General features: G+C 41.1%; 1 protein-coding gene across 1 annotated transcript in view; it reads right to left on the bottom strand.

The window, feature by feature from the left end:
* Positions 1-21,999, bottom strand: part of WWC3 (WWC family member 3) — a 203,524-nt gene that overhangs the window by 76,966 nt on the left and 104,559 nt on the right. Inside the window, exons 3-6 of the mRNA XM_044284567.1 lie at positions 19,793-19,996; positions 16,021-16,097; positions 13,543-13,622; positions 6,672-6,801 (exon numbers count right to left, since the gene is read on the bottom strand). Coding sequence (XP_044140502.1) covers positions 6,672-6,801; positions 13,543-13,622; positions 16,021-16,097; positions 19,793-19,996 — 491 coding nt within the window. The remainder of the gene's footprint in view (positions 1-6,671; positions 6,802-13,542; positions 13,623-16,020; positions 16,098-19,792; positions 19,997-21,999) is intronic.

The raw sequence follows: 21,999 nt of genomic DNA, 5'->3' as shown, positions 1-21,999 counted from the left end.
TTTTTTTTTTACTTCAACAATGCTGTTATTTTGCAAAACTTAAAGGGACACTGACAGGCCCAATAACCATAATTAGCTGTACATATGCATGCACAGGTATTCTAATGTGCATTAAAAACATATAAGTATAACCCCTGTCCAACATAAACTCATGTTTTATAACCTGAAGTAATCACTTTTCTTTCTGCCCAAGGGGCGGGGTTTCAGCTTCTCTTGCGCCCAGCCAGCATTAGCCCAACCGCCGTTTTGAAGCGCCGCCCAGCTCATCAATATTCACTTCGCTGGGCGGCTTCTGCTGTCCCCGACCTTCCGAGATCCGGCGCATGCCCCAATAGAAAGCTATGGGTGTCAGGCGCATGCGCAGAAGCTGAAAGCGCCAATGCCCATAGCTTTCTATTGGGCATGCGCCATATCTTGGAAGGTCGGGGACAGCAGAAGCCGCCCAGCGAAGTGAATATTGATGAGTTGGGCGGCGCTTCAAAATGGCGGTTGGGCTGATGCTGGCTGGGCGCAAGTGGAGCTGAAACCCCGCCCCTTGGGCAGAAAGAAAAGCGATTACTTCAGGTTATAAAACATGAGTTTACTGTATTCATAATGTGGACAGGGGTTATACTTATATGTTTTTAATGCACATTATAAGACCTGTGCATGCATATGTACAGCTGATTATGGTTATTGGGCCTGTCAGTGTCCCTTTAAATAAATTTAATAAAGTATACCTATTAGGTATCTTTGCATCCATAAGAACATGCTGTATAAAAATATCACATGACCTACACCCTCAGGTGAACACCGTAAAAAAAAAATTTTTTTAAAAGGGGCTTGAAAAAAGCCATTTTTGGTCACAAAAAGTGCAATACCAAGCAATCAAAAAGTCATATGCACCCTAAATTAGTACCAATCAAACCGTAATCTCATACCGAACAAAATGAGCCCCTACATAAGACAGTCGCCCAAAAATAAAAAATATAGCTTTCAAAATTTGGAAAAAAGAGTGGACCCAGAATGCATGTGGAACCTGCACTCCCTGAATTTTATGGTGGTCGTTATGGCACATAACAGGTAGCATTTAGTGTTAGGTTTCCGTCTTACAGAGATCGCCTTGACGTGTGGCAGACGGGCCCAAATAATTTTGTGCAAAATGTATTTGCCAAGAATCTCAATTTTACAAAATAAGCGTAGCATTAGCACCAGAATATTTTCTATTACTGTGGCATTATTGTACTTTATTTGGTTTGCAGAGTCCTGTTGCATTGTGTTTTATTTTCTTTGTGTTCTTAGCCATGGCAGCATGCACCTGCACATTGGGATGTACTGACTGACCCCCTTTTTCTTTGCAGTTTGTACTGGAGTTGTGGCTGACTCCATTTAGTCTTGCACCCCTGACCAGTCTGTCTGCCCCATAGGCTGATTTTAATTAGTGCAAGTATAAAGCTGTTTGCAGAGTGCTGTAGCATTGTTTTTTTTGTGTGTTTCTAGCCATGGCAGCGTGTACCTGTGCATTGGGATGTGCTGACTGACCCCCATTTTCTTTGCTTTCAGAATATGGAGACACTAAAAAATAATTTTCTTCAAAAATAGTCATATTTGGTATTGTCGCATCTGTAACAACCTGCTCTATAAAATACCACATGATCTAACCTGTCAGATGAACATTGTAAATAACAAAAAATAAAAACGGTGCCAAAAAAGCTATTTTTTGTTATCTTGCCTCACAAAAAGTACAATATAGACTTAGAGCAACCAAAAATCATATGTACCCTAAAATAGTACCAACAAAACTGACACCTTATCCCGTAGTTCCCAAAATTGGATCTTTTTTAGAGTTTCTACTCTAGGGGCGCATTAGGGGGTCTTCAAATGTGACATGGTCACTTAAAATTATCCAGGCGAAATCTGCATTCCAAAAACCATATGGCGTTCCTTTCCTTCTGCGCCCTGACGTGTGCCCGTACAGCAGTATATGATCACATATGGTGTGTTTCTGTAAACTACAGAATCAGGGTAATAAATATTGAGTTTTGTTTGGCTGTTAACCCTTGCTTTGTTACTGGAAAAAATTGATTAAAATGGAGAATCTGCCCAAAAGAGTTAAATATAGAAATTTCATCTACATTTTCCTTGAATTCTTGTGGAACACTTAAAGGGTTACGAAAGTTTGTAAAATCAGCTTTGAATACCTTGAGGGGTGTATTTTCCAAATTGGGGTCACTTTTTTTGGAGTTTCTACTCTAGGGGTGCATTAGGGGGTCTTAAAATGTGACATGGCAACTTAAAATTATCCCAATGAAATCTGCCATCCAAAAACCATATGGCGTTCCTTTCGTTCTGCGCCCTGACATATGTCCGTACAGCAGTTTACGACCACATATGGGGTGTTTATGTAAACTACAGAATGAGGTTAATAAATATTGAGTTTTGTTAGGCTGTTAACCCTTGCTTTGTTACTAGAAAAAATTATTAAAATGGAAAATCTGCCCAAAAAGTGAAATTCTACATTTTCCTTAAGTTCTTGTGGAACACCTAAAGGATAAACAAAGTTTGTAAAATCAGTTTAGAATACCATTAAGGGGGGGTAGTTTCTATAATGGGGTTGTCACGCCGTGACACGTTTGTCGAGCATTCTGTTGCCTGGGGCAAAGTGTTGTTTATGCAGCATGTATGTTCTCGGCCCCTCATATAATGGTACCTCCCCTGTCTGGTTCTGGAGGGGTTAACTTCCTGGCTGGGTGTGGCCACTAGGGTTTTATTACCTGTGGCTTCCAGGCTGGAGTCAGAAAAAAACCTCCCAGGCTGTGAGCTCTGCGCTGCGATTGGCCAGCGCTACAGCCTAGGAGGAGGAGACGCCCAGTAGAACAAGGGCAGACTCCGCCTACTATAACCAAGTCCCCTAAGTCTCCGCCAACTATAACCAAGTGAGCGAAGATACCGGAGGACATCGCGGCCGAACAGAGAGGCGCCCAGGGATAATAGTAAGTGCAGGGAGATCCCTGGGCGCCACTGTATATGTAATAATACTTAGTTCACAATGTTTTTCCAGGTGAAAGGTCCTCTTTAAGGTAAAAAATAGCATGGTCCTGAAGGGGTTAAGGTCAAAATTACATAACCAGACTTGAACACCACTTACTCTAGTTTGGGGGGTATTTCTGAGCTCACAGATAACCATTACCCAATCGCCAGTCACAAATTAATGGAGATAGTTGGGTATTTAACTATGGCAACCGCTCACTAGTGCAGCGGGCACCATAGCCGCCGGGTGCCTGCTGTCTTAAACAGCAAACACTGGGGACTAATGTGTGCGACCGGCGATAACGGTAATTGCAGCATAGTCAAAAGTTACCAATGCAGAAAATCTGAAGCGCAGTTCTTACCGGGCTAGAGCGTCTCTCCCTAGTGGCAACCGGGGGAGCCATTCATTCCTTGCTGCTTCTATGTTCCTATCGAGACCCTACCTGTGCCAGAGCTCCATAGGAATATAGTGAAATTCTCATAGAATCCAGTGCTAATATAATCTATGACAGAAGTAATTTGATGATCGCATGTTGTAAAAGACAGAAAAAAAAGTTTAAAAAAATATAAAACAAATAAAAAATTCAAATCATCCCTCTTTCTCCCAAATCTAAAATATAAACAAATAAGCAATAAAAAAATAAACATCATGGGCATCACCGTGTGTGAAAACACCCATCCTATTAAAATATAAAAATATTTATCGCATAAGGCTTAATGGAAAAGAAAAAACATAAAAAATCGCTGATTTGCCATTTTTTGTCACTTCACCTCCCCCCAAAAATTTAATAAAAAGTAATACACAAAATGGTATCAATAAAATCACAGATCATCCTGCAAAAAAATGAGCCCTCACACAGTCCCACAGACATAAAAAATAAAAAAAAGTTTTTTCCAAAGCTTTTTTTTTTCCAATGTTAAAACACAAGAAAAACTATATAAATATGGTATCACTGTAATTGTAGCTGACCCAGAGAATAAAGGGAACAGGTCAGTTTTAGATAAAAGAAAACGCTGTAAAAACAAAACCCATAAGACAAAACTGTGTTTTTTTCTAAATCCACCCCATTTGAATTTATTTTTCCAGCTTCCAACTACACAGCAAATGCTGCCATTAGAAAGTGCAGCTTGTCCCACAGAAAACAAGCCCTCGTAAGGTCCTGAAAGAGTTATGATTTTTAGTAGCCCTAAATGGCCAATATTAAAATTTTGGTTCAAATGTGTTAACCCATTGGTGATCCTACAATTATATAATCAGAGAATCGAATATCTGTAACATACTTCAACTGAAAGAATCACCCCATTAGGAGACCAGGGTAGGAGACAGCAGCACAACTGGTTGGTTAGTACAAACTGTGGCTAACGGAAGGCAACAGTGGGAAAATGAATGCAGATCACTAGAAGACCAAGAAAAGGAGGTCAGAGTACAGTGACTTGCTTGTATTTATTTGTACCTATAGAAAGAGACCCTGGGAGGACTATTGTGGTAGCCATTCCCTATACACAGTCTTTGGAACAAGCCTACTGTGTGATATACCTGCTAGTATTTGCACTGTGACACCCAGCATCCAGTCAGTAAAAGACAGGCTATATTTAGTTTTATTCAAGATGGCTCATCATTTGTCTCCATGTCAGACTCGTAACCATCCTTTCTCCTGCCTTACTCCCCTCTGCTCATGAAGGGCATCCCAGACACCACCAGGCAATTGACCCCAAAATTGAGGGAGTGTCCCGAGAGGAAGACAGGTTATGCACCTACAGTCACTGCATGTGGGGACCGGGGGAGCACTGGAGAAGGGATTAGCCACCATGAGGACTACGACCACCTTAATTGCTCCCGCCACCGCTCTCATCAACTCCAGCCCCGTATGCCCTCCCCCTGGTGGCTGACGTGCTGCAAAAGTGCAGGCCAAAGTAGCTGTAGCTCCTAGAGGCTCATTTGGATATATTAACAAATATGAACATGGGACCAATACAGATGCCTTCAGCAGTCAAGCGCACATTCAACAGGTCGGCCAGTTTCAAAAGTACAAATCTGCCGACAGATGACCTCTAAGCTACAACAGGTACAAGGTGTAGTTCAGTGGATGCACCATATTACTCCACTTGTGCGTAACGAGTTCAGATATTCGACACATACTACACTAAACTCCAATACAGAAAAACCATGGTCATGGTAAATCCAATAGGACTCATGCATGAAAAGTACTGCAGACAAATATAGAGACTAATGATGACGGCATATGAAAATCAGCATATTAAAGCTAAGCTTAACAGATAGAGCAAAACAGCATGTAAGCGTCCCAGTGAATGCAGGGTGTCTAACCACATATATAATAATCATTGCAATAACATCCAAGATGTTTCACACTGTGCAATACCTGTCCTCATATACAATATTACCTGTCTATATATTCTTAATAGACAATTAAACATTATGTAACTTCTTATTATTAACATTTTGATGTTTCATAACCCAGGGTGTTGTCATATACAGTGGCTCAATATAGCACTGTGTGTGTATTTCTCACAGTAAATATTTTCTGATCACAAACAAATGCAAAGATACAAAATGTGTGCAAAGAACCTCAAATGGTTACATATAGTAAATATAGCGATAACGCAAGCTAATATAATACAAATATTACACCTCAGCATATATTTTATAACCTGAATAATCATATATTGTACTTTTACCTTAAGTTTTTGATATTAATTACCTATCCTCCTGATATGTACACCATATCAGATCGCTGGGGGGCCCGGATCTGTTTTTGGCAGCCACCAGCACTGGAAACTAAACAGTGGCTGTGACCAGAAGGAGAAGGCTCTGCTCATTGTTTAGCGGCTATATCGCCATACCGCAGGTTAGCTCCCATTCAAGCGAGCTGCAGTACGCCAGCAGGGCCTCTTCACAGTGAACTGAGCTTTCTGCTGCTGGGCTCAGATCCTATTTCATTTCCAGCGCAGGTCACTGCTGAAAACTGCTCATCAGTGGGGGAAAGGGGGGTGCAAGAACGGATATTGATGACCTAAGAACTGAGGACTTTGAGAGTACCTTCATCTTAATGTGGCTTGGAGAAATCCATGTGTTTGCCACCCAAAAAAACCTCATTCAGATGAATAGAACTAATTTGCAGTTACAGAATTTTCTGTGTGTGAAGGTACCCCAATATGTGCACATGTGGCAATTGGACATGATCACAACGAGTTTTTAGTCTTCATGCTATTGCAGTCTGTGGGAATTTACTGGCTTAACAGGCAGTTTGCTACAGCAGGCCTGGGAGCCTTCACAATGCCTCAGACTGCCATAGATACTGATCAGAACCCTGCGTTTTCACAATGGGAGCTCCAATCAAGGGAGTCCAACCCCTCAGAGGCTGCGGTCACTCTTGAATGCGGCATCTGTGGGGTAAAACGACAGGTATTGGAGATAACGCTGATCCCGGTCATTGTAGTAGGGCGTCAGCTGTATTACACAACCAGCATCAACAGTGTTTCGAAAAAGATCAGCTTGTGAGCCCGCTCCATACATTCATCCGGCACCTTCGATGTATAGTTATGTCCAAATAGGAGGCAGTTAAATTGGCTTCATGTACTGTACAAGCTATTCATTTCCGATATGCCTTACTTTTCAGGAACAACTCTACCAATGTCCATACCTGCATGAGATCACGGCGTTCCTTCTCTCCCATACAAATTGCCTGCCGTATTGTTCGGAGTTCACTCATTATTGCTTGAGCCTCATCTAGCTTATAATTGGTATGAGCGCTTGACATCTTGCGATCAATTCTGCAAAGACAAAAATATAAAATTATGAATTCCATAAAATAGTGTTGTATTACAAAGAGACCTTTAAAGCTGCCAAGGCAATTTTGGCAGTATTAAGAACTTTCTTAATAGGATTGTGTTAACAGGTCAACTACAATCACAGATGTCAAAAAAAGTAGAGCTGCTAATATCAATAACAAAGAAATATTTAAAGGTGGTGTCCAAAGTGCATAGCTTCTCATATAAAAGCCACCCCAGTAATCAGTAGTTTCCTGAATTCAGGATTTTTCACCAGAACCATTACCAAACAGGTGAATTAAGGGTACGTCTACAAGATGTCATGTGCTACGCGACAATTTGTCACAGTAATGTTCTGCAACATTTTTGTAATGATAGTCTATGGTGTCTCACTGTGACATGCTGCGACACAACAGTCGCATAAAAATCCATTCAAGTTGGATTTTTGTGCGACTGTCGTGATGCAGTCGCAGCACGTCACAGAGCGACACTATTGACTATCATTACAAAAATTTTGTACGACATTGCTGCAATGTAATATCGCGCAACACATATGGCAGTGTAGTTGTACCCATTTTGTTGCGGGACAAATGTTGGCATGTAGACGTACCCTAATCTGGGTTTACACATTCAGGTTTAGATGCAGTGTTTGTGGCCAAAGCCAGGATTGAATTCAAAAAGAGAAGAAAACTGAATTTTCTTTATATGTGTCTTCTGTTTATGATCTCTTCCTGACTTTGGTTTAAAAAACTGTAAAAAGAACTGGAAATGGAAACCCAGAGTAAGGCCACTTTCACGTGTTCCGTATTTGGTTAGTATTTGGAACCTACAGAGAAAAAGTACAATGGAAATATTTATGCCTCTTCTGTGTTTTGGACCGACTCCTGGCTTTGACTTACAAATACTGACGAAAGATACTGATCACGTACTGACCGTGTGAAAGTGGCCTTAAAGGGAATCTGCTACCAGCGACTGCCCTATCAAACTGTTTGTATAGACACATAGCTTGGTTCACCGGATTAAAATGCTTTTTTTTCTATTTACGCTCGAAAGCTTACTTCCCAAGTAATGATATTTTGTTCTTAAAATGCAAATTAGTCCTTTGGTGTAATGAGGGCATCATCATTGCTGTTGTTGTATCCAAGCTCTGCTCCTTTCTGTGGCTATGCCTTCTTCCTGCCCCATTTAGGAAACGTTGCAAAGGCAGTGTAAAAAACTGGAAATGCGACTATTTTTGCAACTTTTTAACGCCACTTTTCAGACGCAAGGGATATGATAAACCTTAGTGTTTCAATTAGATGAACCACGGCTACGTGTCTATGCTGACAGCTAGAGAGGTCGCTGGAGACAAATTCCCTTTAAGCAGAAGGCCATGCAAACTCTAGTTAGAAACTTGGGTAGTTGCATGGGTCATACTGAGGAGCTCCATAACTTTAAATATGGCAAGGTCATTTGATGTCACCTGTGCTACAATCAGTTTGTGTAATTTCTAATCTGCTAGATCTTCTCCCGTGAATTGTAAGTACAATTATTGTGAAATGGGATAATCTAGGAGCAACAACAGCTTAGTCACAAAGTGGTAGACCATGTAAAGTCACAAAACAGGGCCGTTGTGTGTTGCACATAAGTCACTAATCGTCAGTTGCATTACTGACTACAGACTTCTAAACTGTTTCTGCAAGGGATACCAGAACGAGAACTGTCCACCAAGAGTTTCATGAAATAGGTTTCCAAATTCAAGCAACTGTACACAAGACTAAGATCACCGTGCACAATGCAAAGAGTGGATTGGAGTAGCGTAAATTAAAGTCTGGAGCAATCGGAATGTGTTACCTGGGAAGATGAATTGCGTTTTACTATCTGGCAGCCAGATGCATGAATCTGGGTTTCGCAGATGCCAGAAGGACGTTACTTATTGGAATGCAGTGCCTACTTTAAAATCTGGAGGCAGAGGCATAATGTTATGGGGTTGTTTCAAAGGATTTGGCTAGATCTTGTATTTTCAATAAAGGGCCATATTAATTGAACAGCACGGAAAAACATTTTAGGCAACTGTATGCTTCCAACTTTGTGGCGACAGTTTAGGAAGACCCTTTCCCAATCCAGCATAACTGGGCCCTTGTGCATACAGTGAGGCCCATAAATACATGGTGTAGTTTAGTCTTGAGGAACTTAAGTGGCTGCACAAAACTCTAAACTATACCCCATCAAACACCTTTGGCATGATATCTAAAGCTCCATGTCTGGGCCAGACCTTCTCATGTCACATCAAGTCTAACCTCACAAAAGCCTTGGAAGCCACAAAAGGAGGCCCATCTCCTTATGATTACCCATTGGTATGGAATTGGATGTTCAACAAGCTCACATATAGGTCTGACGAACATGTGTCCACATACTCTGGGTCACATAGTGTAGCTGCAGGTTTGATAAGTAAGATCAGGTATGAAAGACAGTGGGGTCATTTATCAAACTGGTGTAAAGTAGACCTGGCTTAGTTGCCCATAGCAACCAGATTCCACCTTTCATTCTGGACAGCTTCTTTGGAAAATGAAAGGAGCAATCGTATTGGTTGCTATAGGCAACTAAGCCAGGTCTACTTTACACCAGTTTGATAAATGACCCCCAGTGTTCATATTTGCATGCATGCAGACTTCTTTTCAGATGGATATGTTGTGGTCTCCTATTGCAAACAAAACAGTGGGGGGAGGTAGCTGCTTTGCTGCCAGACACAGGTTTGTGAGAAGGAGGAGGGGTGAAATAGCTGATTTCCTGGAGCAGATATATGGGATTTCTTTACACATTTCTCACAGTTTTAATCTAGAATCAAAGGAGAGGAAGAGATTATGGGGCTAATTAATTATATTTTATATTATGCATTTTCTACATTTACTTTAATTTATTTTAATAGAACTTTTTATCATTTTTCTGTAAATATAATGACACTAAATAAAAAATGGTGATGATTACACAAGAATGTAAGCCATTTTTTCCAGAGGTTCTCTACCCTGGCTAATATAGGACAACTCACTCCATCATGATGTACATATGACTTAATAGGGCTTACTGTAAGCAATACTGTAGTTATCCAGTTGTTCTGTTCATTCATTCATTCATGTATTTATTCTAAATGTATGATATAAAAGTTAGGAAAATGTTTCTGCAGACCAGAAAAGCAGAACTGAAGGTTTTGTACATACATAGTCCAGTCACATTATTCTGACCACTTCCTATTTTTGATGTCGGCAGTACATACTGTTGCTTATGAAAGAAGTCACTTGTAGTGATCTGGCTTGGTGGGTATTTAAGGTGTGGTGAGCTAGCTTGGTGGGTATATAGGGTGTGGTGAGCTAGCTTGGTGGGTATATAAGGTGTGGTGAGCTAGCTTGGTGGGTATATAAGGTGTGGTGAGCTAGCTTGGTGGGTATATAAGGTGTGGTGAACTGGCTTGTGGGTATATAAGGAGTGGTGAGCTGGCTTGGTGGGTATATAAGGTGTGGGGAGCTGGTTTGGTGGGTATATAAGGTGTGGAGCTGGCTTGGTGGGTATATAAGGTGTGCAATAAGCTGTCTTCACACACATCCCTTTATGCCGTCATGAGTAAAAGGGCGATTCATCAGAGTTTCAAAAAAGGGAATATTATTGTCTTTCAGGCAACGAGTGGAGGTATTTCTAAAACTGCGCAGTCTGTGAACTGTTCATGTGCTGATGTGATGAAAGTGTATCATGAGTGGACAAATGGCACAATTGCAAATAAGCAATGAGAAGTTGCATTGGCAGAAAAGGCTTCAATTTTTGCAGCAGTATTGGAATTGGATCTCCACTGATTGGTAAAGGGTAGCCTACTCAGATGAGTTCCGTTTTCTGCTTTATTGAATAGATCACTGTTTCCCAACCAGTGTGCCTCCAGCTGTTGCAAAACTTCAACTCCCAGCATGCCTGGACAGCTTTTGGCTGTGCGGGCATGCTGGGAGTTGTAGTTTTGCAACAGCTGGAGGCACACTGGTTGGGAAACACTGGATAGATGACGTTGGCAAACACTCTGCAACCATTGCTGGAAGAGCACAAGCTGGTGGCGGCAGAATTATGAAATGGGGAACGTTTTCATGACATTCTGTAGGCACACTCATCCATGTGGAAGGCACTCACATCCGATTTGGGAATTAATCCATCCTTGCAGATCACATAGACCCATACATTCTGATTGTCTTCCCTGGGGCAGATGGGATCTTCCAGTAAGACCATGTGAAATGTCATACGGCTAGGAATGTTCGACATTCCTTTGAAGAGCATGACCAAGACTTCCATGTACTACCCAGGCCCCCTAATTCCCCAGACTTGAACCCAACTGAGCATCTGTGGGACCATCTTGATCGTCGTATTTACTCTGTGAATCCTCCCTCATGAGGCTGTGGGATGCACTGTGGTCAGCATGGCTCCAGATACCTGAGACAACCTACCAGGACCTTACTAAGTCACTCCCAGCCCATCTAACTTCTGTCTGTGCTGCACATGGTGGTTACTTTGGATGTTAGCTGATGGTCATAATACTGTGACTCCATTGTGTACCATGCGCATCCATGGATTTTATTTATTTTTTACTTCAAAATGCATATAGCAGTCCATCGATATATTTTTTTAAATAAAAACACAGAAAGTCCCATAATACAAGTGAAGAGAGTCTGATATATCACCGGGATACAATGAGGATTTACGGCACTAATGTTTCCTAGCTGTAGAGCTAGGTGCATTTCTGAGCAATAAGCTCACTTTGAATAGAAGTGAAAAAAACATCTTTCCCAGCACATAATGGCCATAAAACAATATCTACTTTTTACAACTTCGTTCGTTAATGTCAAATCTGAGGATATGTTGAATAAATTAACCCCGTGAGTAAGATGCCCTTGAAATGATTTAATCCTAAGAGTCCTATTTTTAAAATCCCATCTTGAAGGAATAGCTGCCAGCCGCATTAGACACCTCCCATGTAAAGCCATAGATTACCTACTAGAAGAATGGAAAGTTTTGTTGTGCATCTGGCCTTTTACATCATCAGGGCTGGCAGAAGGCCTCCAGCTAACCACAGCTTTCTTCCTGCTACCCTTCCGATCAACAGCAGGTACTGTTGAGAGGCCAGGACTTTTTTTATACACAGAACCTGTCCCATTACCATTAACAATGGCCTTTTTGTTTCTAAGTCACTTCTGTGTGTTTTACTATTATCTCAGGGCACCGGCCATATCTGGTGTTTTCTCGTGGGCTCGTGTCTTGTGCTACATACATATAATCGATGGCTTCTCTACAAGCTGCCTAACAATGCCACCCTGTTCTTAAACTATGCTAAGATTTTCTAAACTAAACACTAGCCCAGATGGAAATTCCTTGCGCTGCCAGAGTTGTAATGTCCTCTCAGCTATGTGTTCAGTAGGAAGGAATGACATGTTTAGGTCCTTGTGGAAAACTGGGTAAGAGAACTCATCCTGGGAGGAGGAAAGACTGAGTCAGCATTGCAACAAATACAAAAATTCTGCACAGAGCAGGTTGTACAGTAACAAACTGCAAAGTAAGGTGACTGCTCACAGCACATACAGATAGGCCGTTTTTTTTATTTATTATTGATAGAATTTTACAATTCTGCTTTATTCCATATATTAATTTGCAGCTATCAGAGGTTACGTTAGTGAATGCAAATGTGTGTCTATTTTCCTTGCTGTGGTATTGCTTAGGCTACATTCACATGACATTGAAAAGTGGCCGCGTGATGGCTGTTTTCTGAACCATCGCAGCCTATTGTTCTATTCAGATGCAGGGTTTTTTACACGCCATGAATAACGGACATCTAAAAATTGGACTGGTGCTATTTTATCCTTTTCATGGCCCGACAGCCCCATATAATTGAAGGGGGCGTTTTTCAGAAAGCCATCGGTGAAGAAAAATGGCCATTACAAATGGACTGTTTGGCAGTTTTTAAAGGGAACCTGTCATGTTGAACATGATGTTTGAGCTGCCGGCAGCATGTTATAGTGCAGGAGGAGATGAGCAGATTGATATAGTTTTATGGGAAAAACTGTAAAACCTGTAATTTATACATTCATTCTGGGCTTTGAAGTCAAGGAGACGGTCCTATCAGTGACTACCTTCCCTCTCATACCGTGCATAGAGATATAGCTGTCAATCACTGATAGGAACGCCTCCTTGACTTTAAAGCCCAGAATGAGCAGAAATTTGAGAGACAAGTTTGAAAATTAAATCACATCAGTGATGAGGGCAAGAACCCCCAAAACAGTGTTGTCTACAGACAGGTGTCTCTGGTTTGCTAAATTTGCTTACTTAATTCCCACGAAACCTTGTCTGAAAATAAGTCTCCAAAGACCACTGAGTCTCTTTAATGAGAAACAATACCCCGCTAAATTGGACAAAGAGGTCCCATAGGGCCCTCTCCTGGTGGTGGCTGGGGTCACAATAGCACTGACCAACTGACTGGAAGATTTGATGCATATTTGCTCCCTATTCTCCTTTCGTTTGCTAATGTTGTAGGGCTGTGGAAAAGGCATCACCAGCCACTGGAGGCAAAACTGGTTTCTCAACCATTGCACCACACAAACATTGACCACATGTTCAACTGGTTGCTAAACTGTGCTAGAAAACATTCATGTGAGGATGGAACCTAGAACACACAGAAGCCTAGAGCATTCCAAAGTCTATGGAGAATGTGTGGCTTCACATCAAAGCCTGTAATAAACTTACTCTTGCAGGGTCTCCACTCCCTTCTCTTTGAACTGAAGTTCTTGCTTCATCAATGTCAGCTCTCGTTTTAACCTAGAAAGCTAAAGAAAAATGATAGCTAGATTTAACAAACTTACATTTCCATTTGCTATGCCCTATAGTTTGTAGCTTTGACATTTTCTCCACTAGAATAAACTTAAAGAAATAAGCAAATAAAAACTTCTAATATACTTATTGCTAAATGGGTTTCCTATCATATAAAGCAATAGTACATTTCGTCATCACTTTATGATCTGTGTTGGGGGAGGGGGCAACCTCCAAGACCCCATGATCCTGAGAATAAAAGGGACATAGGGCTAGTTGTCATTACATCCCCACCAATCCTAACAGCTATTGGCGATGCAGAGAACCCTAGACATCCCCATTTACTTGTACTAGTCCGAACTGCTGTTCCTTGCACACCTGTTGTGCGGGGCAAAAGCATTGAAAGACACACAGCACTAAATTAGTGCTGCATCCCCTTTATTCTCAGTTTAGGGTGCAGTCCCAAAAGTTGGACCCCATCAATCTTAAAATGATGGCATATCCTAGTGATAAGTCTTTACATTATAAGATGGGAATACCCCTTTAAATTGGATGTGTCATGAAAATATACCCACTGCACCACTGGGCAGTGAAGTCCAATAAAAATATTGCGCCTTTTTGTAGCGGTGGCTGGGATTAAAGAAGCATAGCTCAGAGCCTGATGTTAACTCGGAGGGATCAGTAGTCAATTATTGGGGAGAAAGAAACACAAAAACACAGATTCAGTTCTTCGGACACCTTTTGTATCCTTTTGACAGGTAATGATTCTGCAGTTTGTGAGATTATTATTCTATAATGGGAGTATTTTATATGAAAAAGAGTAATTCTTGACAGTAATAAAATATTGAAAATGTAGTCATATGCACCTAAAAAGATCCAATTACGTAGGCTAGTATATTCAATGACGTGAAAAACGGTAGTGTGACTGCTGTTTTTGTAACGGCAGCTACATGGACCTTTTTTGAACAAATTGAAGTCAATGGGGATAGTCAATTGACTTTTTTTTTTAAACAGTCAGTGAATAGTGTCTGTCAAAAAATAGTACATGTTCTATTTTTGGCCGCTTCCATGATCAGACAGAACCCAATGAAATCAATAGGACCATTTGTAACGGCCGCTAGACAGGATTGCACCTGTATAACGGTTGTTAAAAATGGGTACACTAGTGCAATATGGCCTTTTAGAGGTAAAAAAAAATAACCTCACCCACTTGCACATGCAGAGACAATCGCTGCTCTCTTGATTCTGAAGGTCCTCCTGAAGGACCTGCGCTCAAGTGTAATGACATCACCACGTGATCATGCTGGAAGAACGCGGTGACTTCAAGCAAGTGGATGAAGCAAGTTTTTTTTTTCTGGCTAAAATCTAAACATTACAACCGAGGACCACTATGGGGACATTATGGGCCACTATGGGAGACATTATTACTGCTGGGGGGCACTATGCTGGTCATTATTACCCCTGGGGGCCACTATGGGAGACTTCATTACAGCTGAGGGCAAATATGTGGGACATTATTACTACTGGAGGCCACTATGGGTGACATTATTACCACTAGGTGCCGCTATGGAGGACATTATTAGTGTTGGGGGACATTATGAATACAAGGGTTGGGGTTTTATTTAAAATAAAGCTGCCATTACAAAGTGTCAGTTTTTCCTGCCCGTTTTTTGTGAATGGGGTTGTACAGGGGGCCCCCACTTGGCCAGACCATTAAAAGGTAGATTACTTACGTACTTGCTTCCCACCGTTATTCAATTTTTTGGGGTGGAAAGATGACACGAAAATGGCAAATCGCGTCTGTTATGGCGTTCACCACACAGGAATTAAAAAAAATATATTTTAATAGTTCAGACATTTGCGGACACGGCTATACCCAATATGTTTATTTTTTATGTATTTTTATATGTAAAATTGGGAAAGAGGGGTGATTTAAACTTTTAATATATTGTTATCTATTAGGGTAAATAGGATTTTCACACAGTCCATTCTGAGCTATGCCTCGTGCATAGTTCACCATGGAGAATGCAATGGAGGAAGCGTCCAGGCTGCCATGGCAACCGATCAGAGCCCCACAATTTCACTGCGGGGGCTCTGATCGGAAGGCAGAGGGAACCGCATTGCTCGCAGCACCTGAGGAGTTAAATAATGGGGGGCGCAATCGGCGCTCCCTGTAAGTGGGGCGCAGTCGCCGCTCCCTGGCAGTGCAGCTGGGTGCCCGCTGTATGCCAGCACACAGCGTGTATGGAGCAGGGTCACTGCAGAGGCCCGCTCCATACACCCGCGGGCGCATAACGATGTATATATACGGCGTCATGGGTTAAGGGGTTAAGATAAAAGGCTCAGAGTTGCTAACCAAGATTTATTTGTACATGAAGACAAGACATCTTTATAACAAGCATAATCTGCACTTACCCTGTCACGACGACTTGCTATCTCAGCCTTGATTTGATGTGGATCATATTTTGTGTTCGTAGAAAATCCCGAAAAAGCTAACAAAAAATATATATATCATTATCAAAAAGTACACATTCATAATCAAGTAATGCTATAAACATTTAACATTTTTGCTCTGGTTATCTTGATCACAGAAAAATGTAAGAATAATATGGCCTCATGCACACTGTAGTAATCAGGATCCCAAATACAGTGCCCTATCCATTGAACTTTATAGGCACTACTGTGGCTTCAAGTGCTTCACATCTTTTACATGGAGGTTTTGCTTTTGTGGATTCCATAAGTATGCTTCCAAGCACACAAAAAGACTTAACATATGCACTTTTCAGTCATACCATTTTGGGGTGCTTATGAATTTTTTATCACTTTTTATTCAATATGTTTTTTGCAGGGGTGTTAGAAATAAGGGATAAAGATTATTATATTTTTATATTACGTTTTTTTATTGTTTATTTTTACTTTCATTTTGGGGAAAGGGGGATAATTTGTTTTACTTTTTTAAGTCACCCTAGGTAACTATAACATGCAATCACTGGATTTCAATTTGTATGAAGTAATTGAATTTTATCCGATACAATATACAAAGCTTGGTATATTCCAATGCAGTGCTGCCACCTGCAGGCCTACATTGAAATATACCTGTAAAAGGCATTGGCGCCTCAGCAGGCTCCAGCCTTTCACAGACAATGGATGGCTCGACCAATCGCTGCGTGGGGGAGCCATTTGAGGCCCAGAAGTGCAGCACTCTCTCAGCTGCTGTAGTCACAACTGGCCACTCCATCTGAGGGGTTAAATGTCTACGATTGGCATTTTGGCTGGTCGCAGACAGTAGCTCTGGATGTCTGCTGTGTAAAACAGCAGGCACCTGGAGGCTTTGGTGTTTGCTCTGCTTCGAAGCGGGCACTGTCTTTAAAGACCCGACATGTGATGTACTTTTAAGTCATATGTTGGGAAAGGGTTAAAGAGCTAGAACATGAAGTAGAATACATGAAGTGAAAGAAAAAAAAAAGTATATTCAGAAAACCATTCACTTGATTGTTGACCACTACCACGTCTACTTTGAAAAGCCCACTTCTTAAGATAGAAGACTAATTTTTCCCTGCAAATGTTTGGTTATTTAAAAAAATTCTGTACAGTCCTTCTGCAAAGTAAAGCTCCACTGCAAAACTAAAGCTACAATACCACAACTTGTTTTCCCACCCAAATCCTCTCACTCCGCTGCTTCCGAAACCCCTATAGAATTGTGGGGAACAACTGCGAGCATGCCACTTCTTCCAAACTCCTCCTCACCATGGATGTGCTGGTAAAGAAGTGTTCTCATTAACCTCTACCTATACAATCCTACAAATGTCTATTATAGTCACACTCACTAACATAATGAGGATAAAATAACAAAAAAGAAAATATTCTGTATCCGTGGGTGGAGTTCATATCACATGCAATATGGTTCTTGGTGTCAGATGTCCATATTTTTTGTATTAAAATGTGCACAGGACACATAACTTCTGCAACTACTTAAAATGCTCCCATGACATCATCTTCCTTGATAGTTTCATGCATGGAGAGTGTTCATTCATATAAAATACAAAACAACTTGAATCAGTGTAATATGTGGGTAGCTGTGATTCACAAAGGGAAAAAACCCTCTAGAAGGACAACAAACATAATCCACGTAATACATTTCTGCTTCTTACAAAATGATCATTCTTCCCGATACCAGGAAGTCAACAACTGGTATGTGATCCATTTGTTTTTAAAACAACCACATTACAATGAAAAATTAACCTTTTTAGTTATGTATGCGCCATCACTAGCTCACGCAGAGCAGTGGGAACGAATATTTGGGTTGGAGTAGCTTATATAAAGAATGGCTTTGTCTAATGTTGGCCTACACACATAGGCCGCTGCCAGGCGACATTCTTATCTAAAAAGTGGAAAACATTAACTAAAATGAGATTACTGAGACATAAGGGATAAAAGCGGTAGCTAAAAAAAAAAAAATTACTTCTGTGTTCTTAGGCTGCTTTCACATATGAGTTTTGACCTCCGGTTTTGAGATCTGGCAGAGGATCTCAATATAGGAGCAAAAGGCTTCAGTTCGATATAATACATCTGGTTGCATCAGTTTAGTTTGGATTCAGTTGTATTAAATTGAAACTGAACAAACCAGATTTTCGGTTCTGACAAAAACAGATCCGGTACCATTGATTTACATTGTTTTTAGTGCTGGATCCGGTTTGTTCAGTTTTGCAGACCAGAGCTGCGGTTTTGTGTCCGGTCTGAACAAACCAGAACAGAATGCATCCTGATCTGATTTGTCCCTATTGATAATGAATGGGGACAAAACATAAGCGTTTGGCAACCAGTTTTGAGATCTTCTGGTGGGTTTCAAAACCTGAATGCAAAACGCATGAGCGAAAATAGCCTTACCATGGTACTCAACTTGCTGCAACTTATAGCTGCTTGCAGCTACAAGGGTTTTCAATTTTTACTGAACGGTGGGGTCCAACACCCGGGACCCCCGCCGATCAGGTGATTGAGAAGGTACCGGCCCTTGCAGTAGCACCACTACCTTCTCTCTGCTCACCAAGCATAGCTCTTTCCATTTGGTATCGCAGCTCAGCTCCCTTCACTTCAATGGGGCTGAGCTGTGCCTAGGTCATGTAACCAATAAATGTGACGTCACATGCCCTAGGAAAAGCTGCGAGAATGCTACAGCACTACTGCGAGCGGTGTGCCTTCTCAAACAGCTGATCGGCAGGGGTGTCAGACCCCAACCGATCAGATACTGATAAGCTATCCAGGGGATAGGTCATTAGCAAAAATATCTTGGAAGACCCCTTTAAGATGACCATAAACATTAAATTAATGTTGGCCAAATCAATTAGGTCAGGACCAGACGAAATCTAAAGTGTTTGGATGTGTTCTGATTCTCCCCTGACGACAGATATCAGGGTGAAGAAGGATCAGGCGGTTGGATTTCGACATCCTTTTTTTCCCTCACAGCTCCCAATTGAGCACATGCAAAAGTTATCCAGTTGATTACCAAACTACTTTTCCACAAGTGCTGTATCTTCTAAGATTGTAGTATTTGCCCATTGCCAAGATGGCATTTTCCTTTGCACCGTGAAACATATAAACACAAGCGGGATATACATGTTTTTGGTGAGCTGAACTGTCTTTCCACATTTTATGAACTAATTGAGAACTCGCACACCCTTGGATGACCATGCAGTTGTAGAAATGCATTGACAGTATATCCATCCTACTTCTTTTGAGGATGTGCTCCATGAAAATAAGGAACCGTCATGTTTTAGTCTCCTGGATCTGCTCCTGAAGACTAGCTCGCTGTATGGAATATATTGTGAGGATAAGTGTGAGAATTTAGCTTGCCCTATTATAATTTGCAACTCTATAAATTCATTTGAAAAGGAAAACTTTTCTAAAATAATTATCTCCCACAACACAATGAAGATGCCCATCCATTCTATACACAGCTAACGGTTTGAGCATTGACAGCCCCCATATATTGAATCTCAGCCATCAGAACAGACTGAATCTGTCATGTTCCTATATATGCAAAGTGCCAACATGAAGTATCTATAGAAACTGAACAAACACTTCAATGTGCCGACAAACCGTTCTCCAGAAAACACCAAGGGAATTTCACGAGACATGTTATCATTCTCAAGCAAAAAAAAGAATAAAAGGAACATATCTCTGTACTTACAACTGGCATGGGAACGATTGTCATCCTCACAAAGTTCATGGAGTTGCTGATATTCTTCCTGAGCCAACTCAAACCGCTGCTGTTTGATTTGATAAATCTCCTTTTTGGCATTTAGAGCCTCCTGGGCTACAACTAAATACTCCTTCAGCATCCGCTCCTGTTCTCGTCTCCATTGCTCTCGAGGGTCTTCAATTTGTGTGATCTCTACAAGCAATCAAGAAAATGTAAGAATATTAAACGATGTGAGAGCACTGGAAATGGAACTGCATGTATAAGACTTCCAAAAATTTGATTTGATCAGTCACACGTGACTGATCTTAAGCTGACCAAATTGCATGTAATGATGAAATATGATGGAAGGAGACCTCATGCTCACCGGTGGCCAATAGAGATGCGTCTGACCTTGGACCCCCTTTGCACCACAGGCACAATTTCATTATTGGTAGACCACAGTGGATGAAGAATTACACTTAATGCACAGAGATCTACCGAAATATGTGTAAACATGGATTTTTGAGCTTGGCCTAAAGTACCTCAAATCTCCGCTCTACCCTACTATAACAACTATAACATGCAATTTAGTTTTCCGATATCCAGTGTCCTGTACACTATTATTTGATTTTCCCCAGCATATGGCATATAAGGGGATATCTAACTTCTGAAAAAATAAAATAAAAAATAAAATAGCTGCAAATGTTTAAAATAATAATAAAAAAAATACTTAACTCTTCAGGCCCCCACTTATCCAGCACAGAAGGTCCTGTGGTCTCCCCAGTCTTTGTTTTCAAGCAGCCGTTACATGACTGCTACAGCTAATCAATGGTCTCAGTGGTAATGTGCTGTAGTCCTGACATCATGGCGCCCATCGCTAAGCAGTGATGCCAGTAGCATGGCACATGACTGTTGAGGCCATGATAAGCTACAGCAGTCCAGTGCCAATTGGTCGTACAACAATCGGGGTGACCACCAGAGTGTATGTGCTGGATTTTGTTTTATACCATCTGGGACTGTTTTTCTATTCAGAAGTTAGACAACCCCTTTAATGCAACTGTAAATATATATACATTTTCAGAACCTTAGAAACTAACAATTTGTTGCAGTAAGTTTATTCTTAAAGGGGTTGGCCACTTTCTAGTTACCATTGACTTATGTGTATGTAAAGGTACTATCACACTTGCGGTAGAGGATTCCGGCAGGCAGTTCAGTCACCGGAACTGCCTGCTGGATCTGACAATCCGAACGCATGATCCATTTTGCCGGAACACTTAATGCCGGATCCGGCACTAATACACTTCAATGTAAATTAATGTCGGATCCAGCATTCCGGCAAGTGTTCAGTATTTTTGGCCGGAGAGAAAACTTCAGCATGCTACAGTATTTTCTATGGCCAAAAAACGTAAGAGGGACTGAACTGATTCATACTGAACGGAATGCTCTCCATTCAGAATGCATTAGGATAAAACTGACCCGTTTTTTTACCGGTATTGAGTTCCTGTGACGGAACTCAATACCGGAAAACAAAAACGCTAGTGTGATAATTATATGTAACTTACTAATATAGCCTTTGTTTAAAAGCGGCACCATTTTCTATATTTCATAAGGTATGCCCCTTTGTTTGTTACGTCCTTATTGCTGTCCACACAGAGGTCCTGTCCATAAAATGGCTGTTGATGGAGGGTCATGTGACCAGACAAATTACCTCCATGTGATATCTCATTCATTCAAATACACTGTACCTGTCATCTGCACGTACTATTGGGAGTTTAGTGCAGGTGAAGTGCGTGTGAATGGAGGAGACATCACATGGAGGTGATTTGCCTGGTCACATGACCCTTCATCAGCGGCCATCTTATGGACAAGACCTCTGTGTGGACAGAACAGTACAAGGGCGGCATAGTTTAGAAAATGGAAAAGAACATTTAAAAAGCCTATAATAGTGTAATATAGTCATCTTCCATGCAAGTTAGTCACAAGTACCCAGAAAATGGCCAACCCCTTTAATTGTGGGCATACATTCCACTTATAGTAACTGGAATCCTAATTATCTATCAAACATGAAACCTACTCTGTATTATACAGTAAAATTCCTGGCATTCTGGATTATCAGACGGTCACAGAACAGTATAAAAACTCACTTGAAAGGGCAGAGAAACAGCAGGACTCCCCTTAATAAAATGTTCAAGACAAAATTTATTGCCATCACTTTT

This window comes from Bufo gargarizans, chromosome 3 (assembly GCF_014858855.1).
Source record: "Bufo gargarizans isolate SCDJY-AF-19 chromosome 3, ASM1485885v1, whole genome shotgun sequence".
In the NCBI taxonomy this organism is placed as follows: Eukaryota; Metazoa; Chordata; class Amphibia; order Anura; family Bufonidae; genus Bufo; species Bufo gargarizans.
The sequence above is the reverse complement of the archived record's forward strand: the minus strand, read 5'-3'. Positions and strand labels throughout refer to the sequence as shown.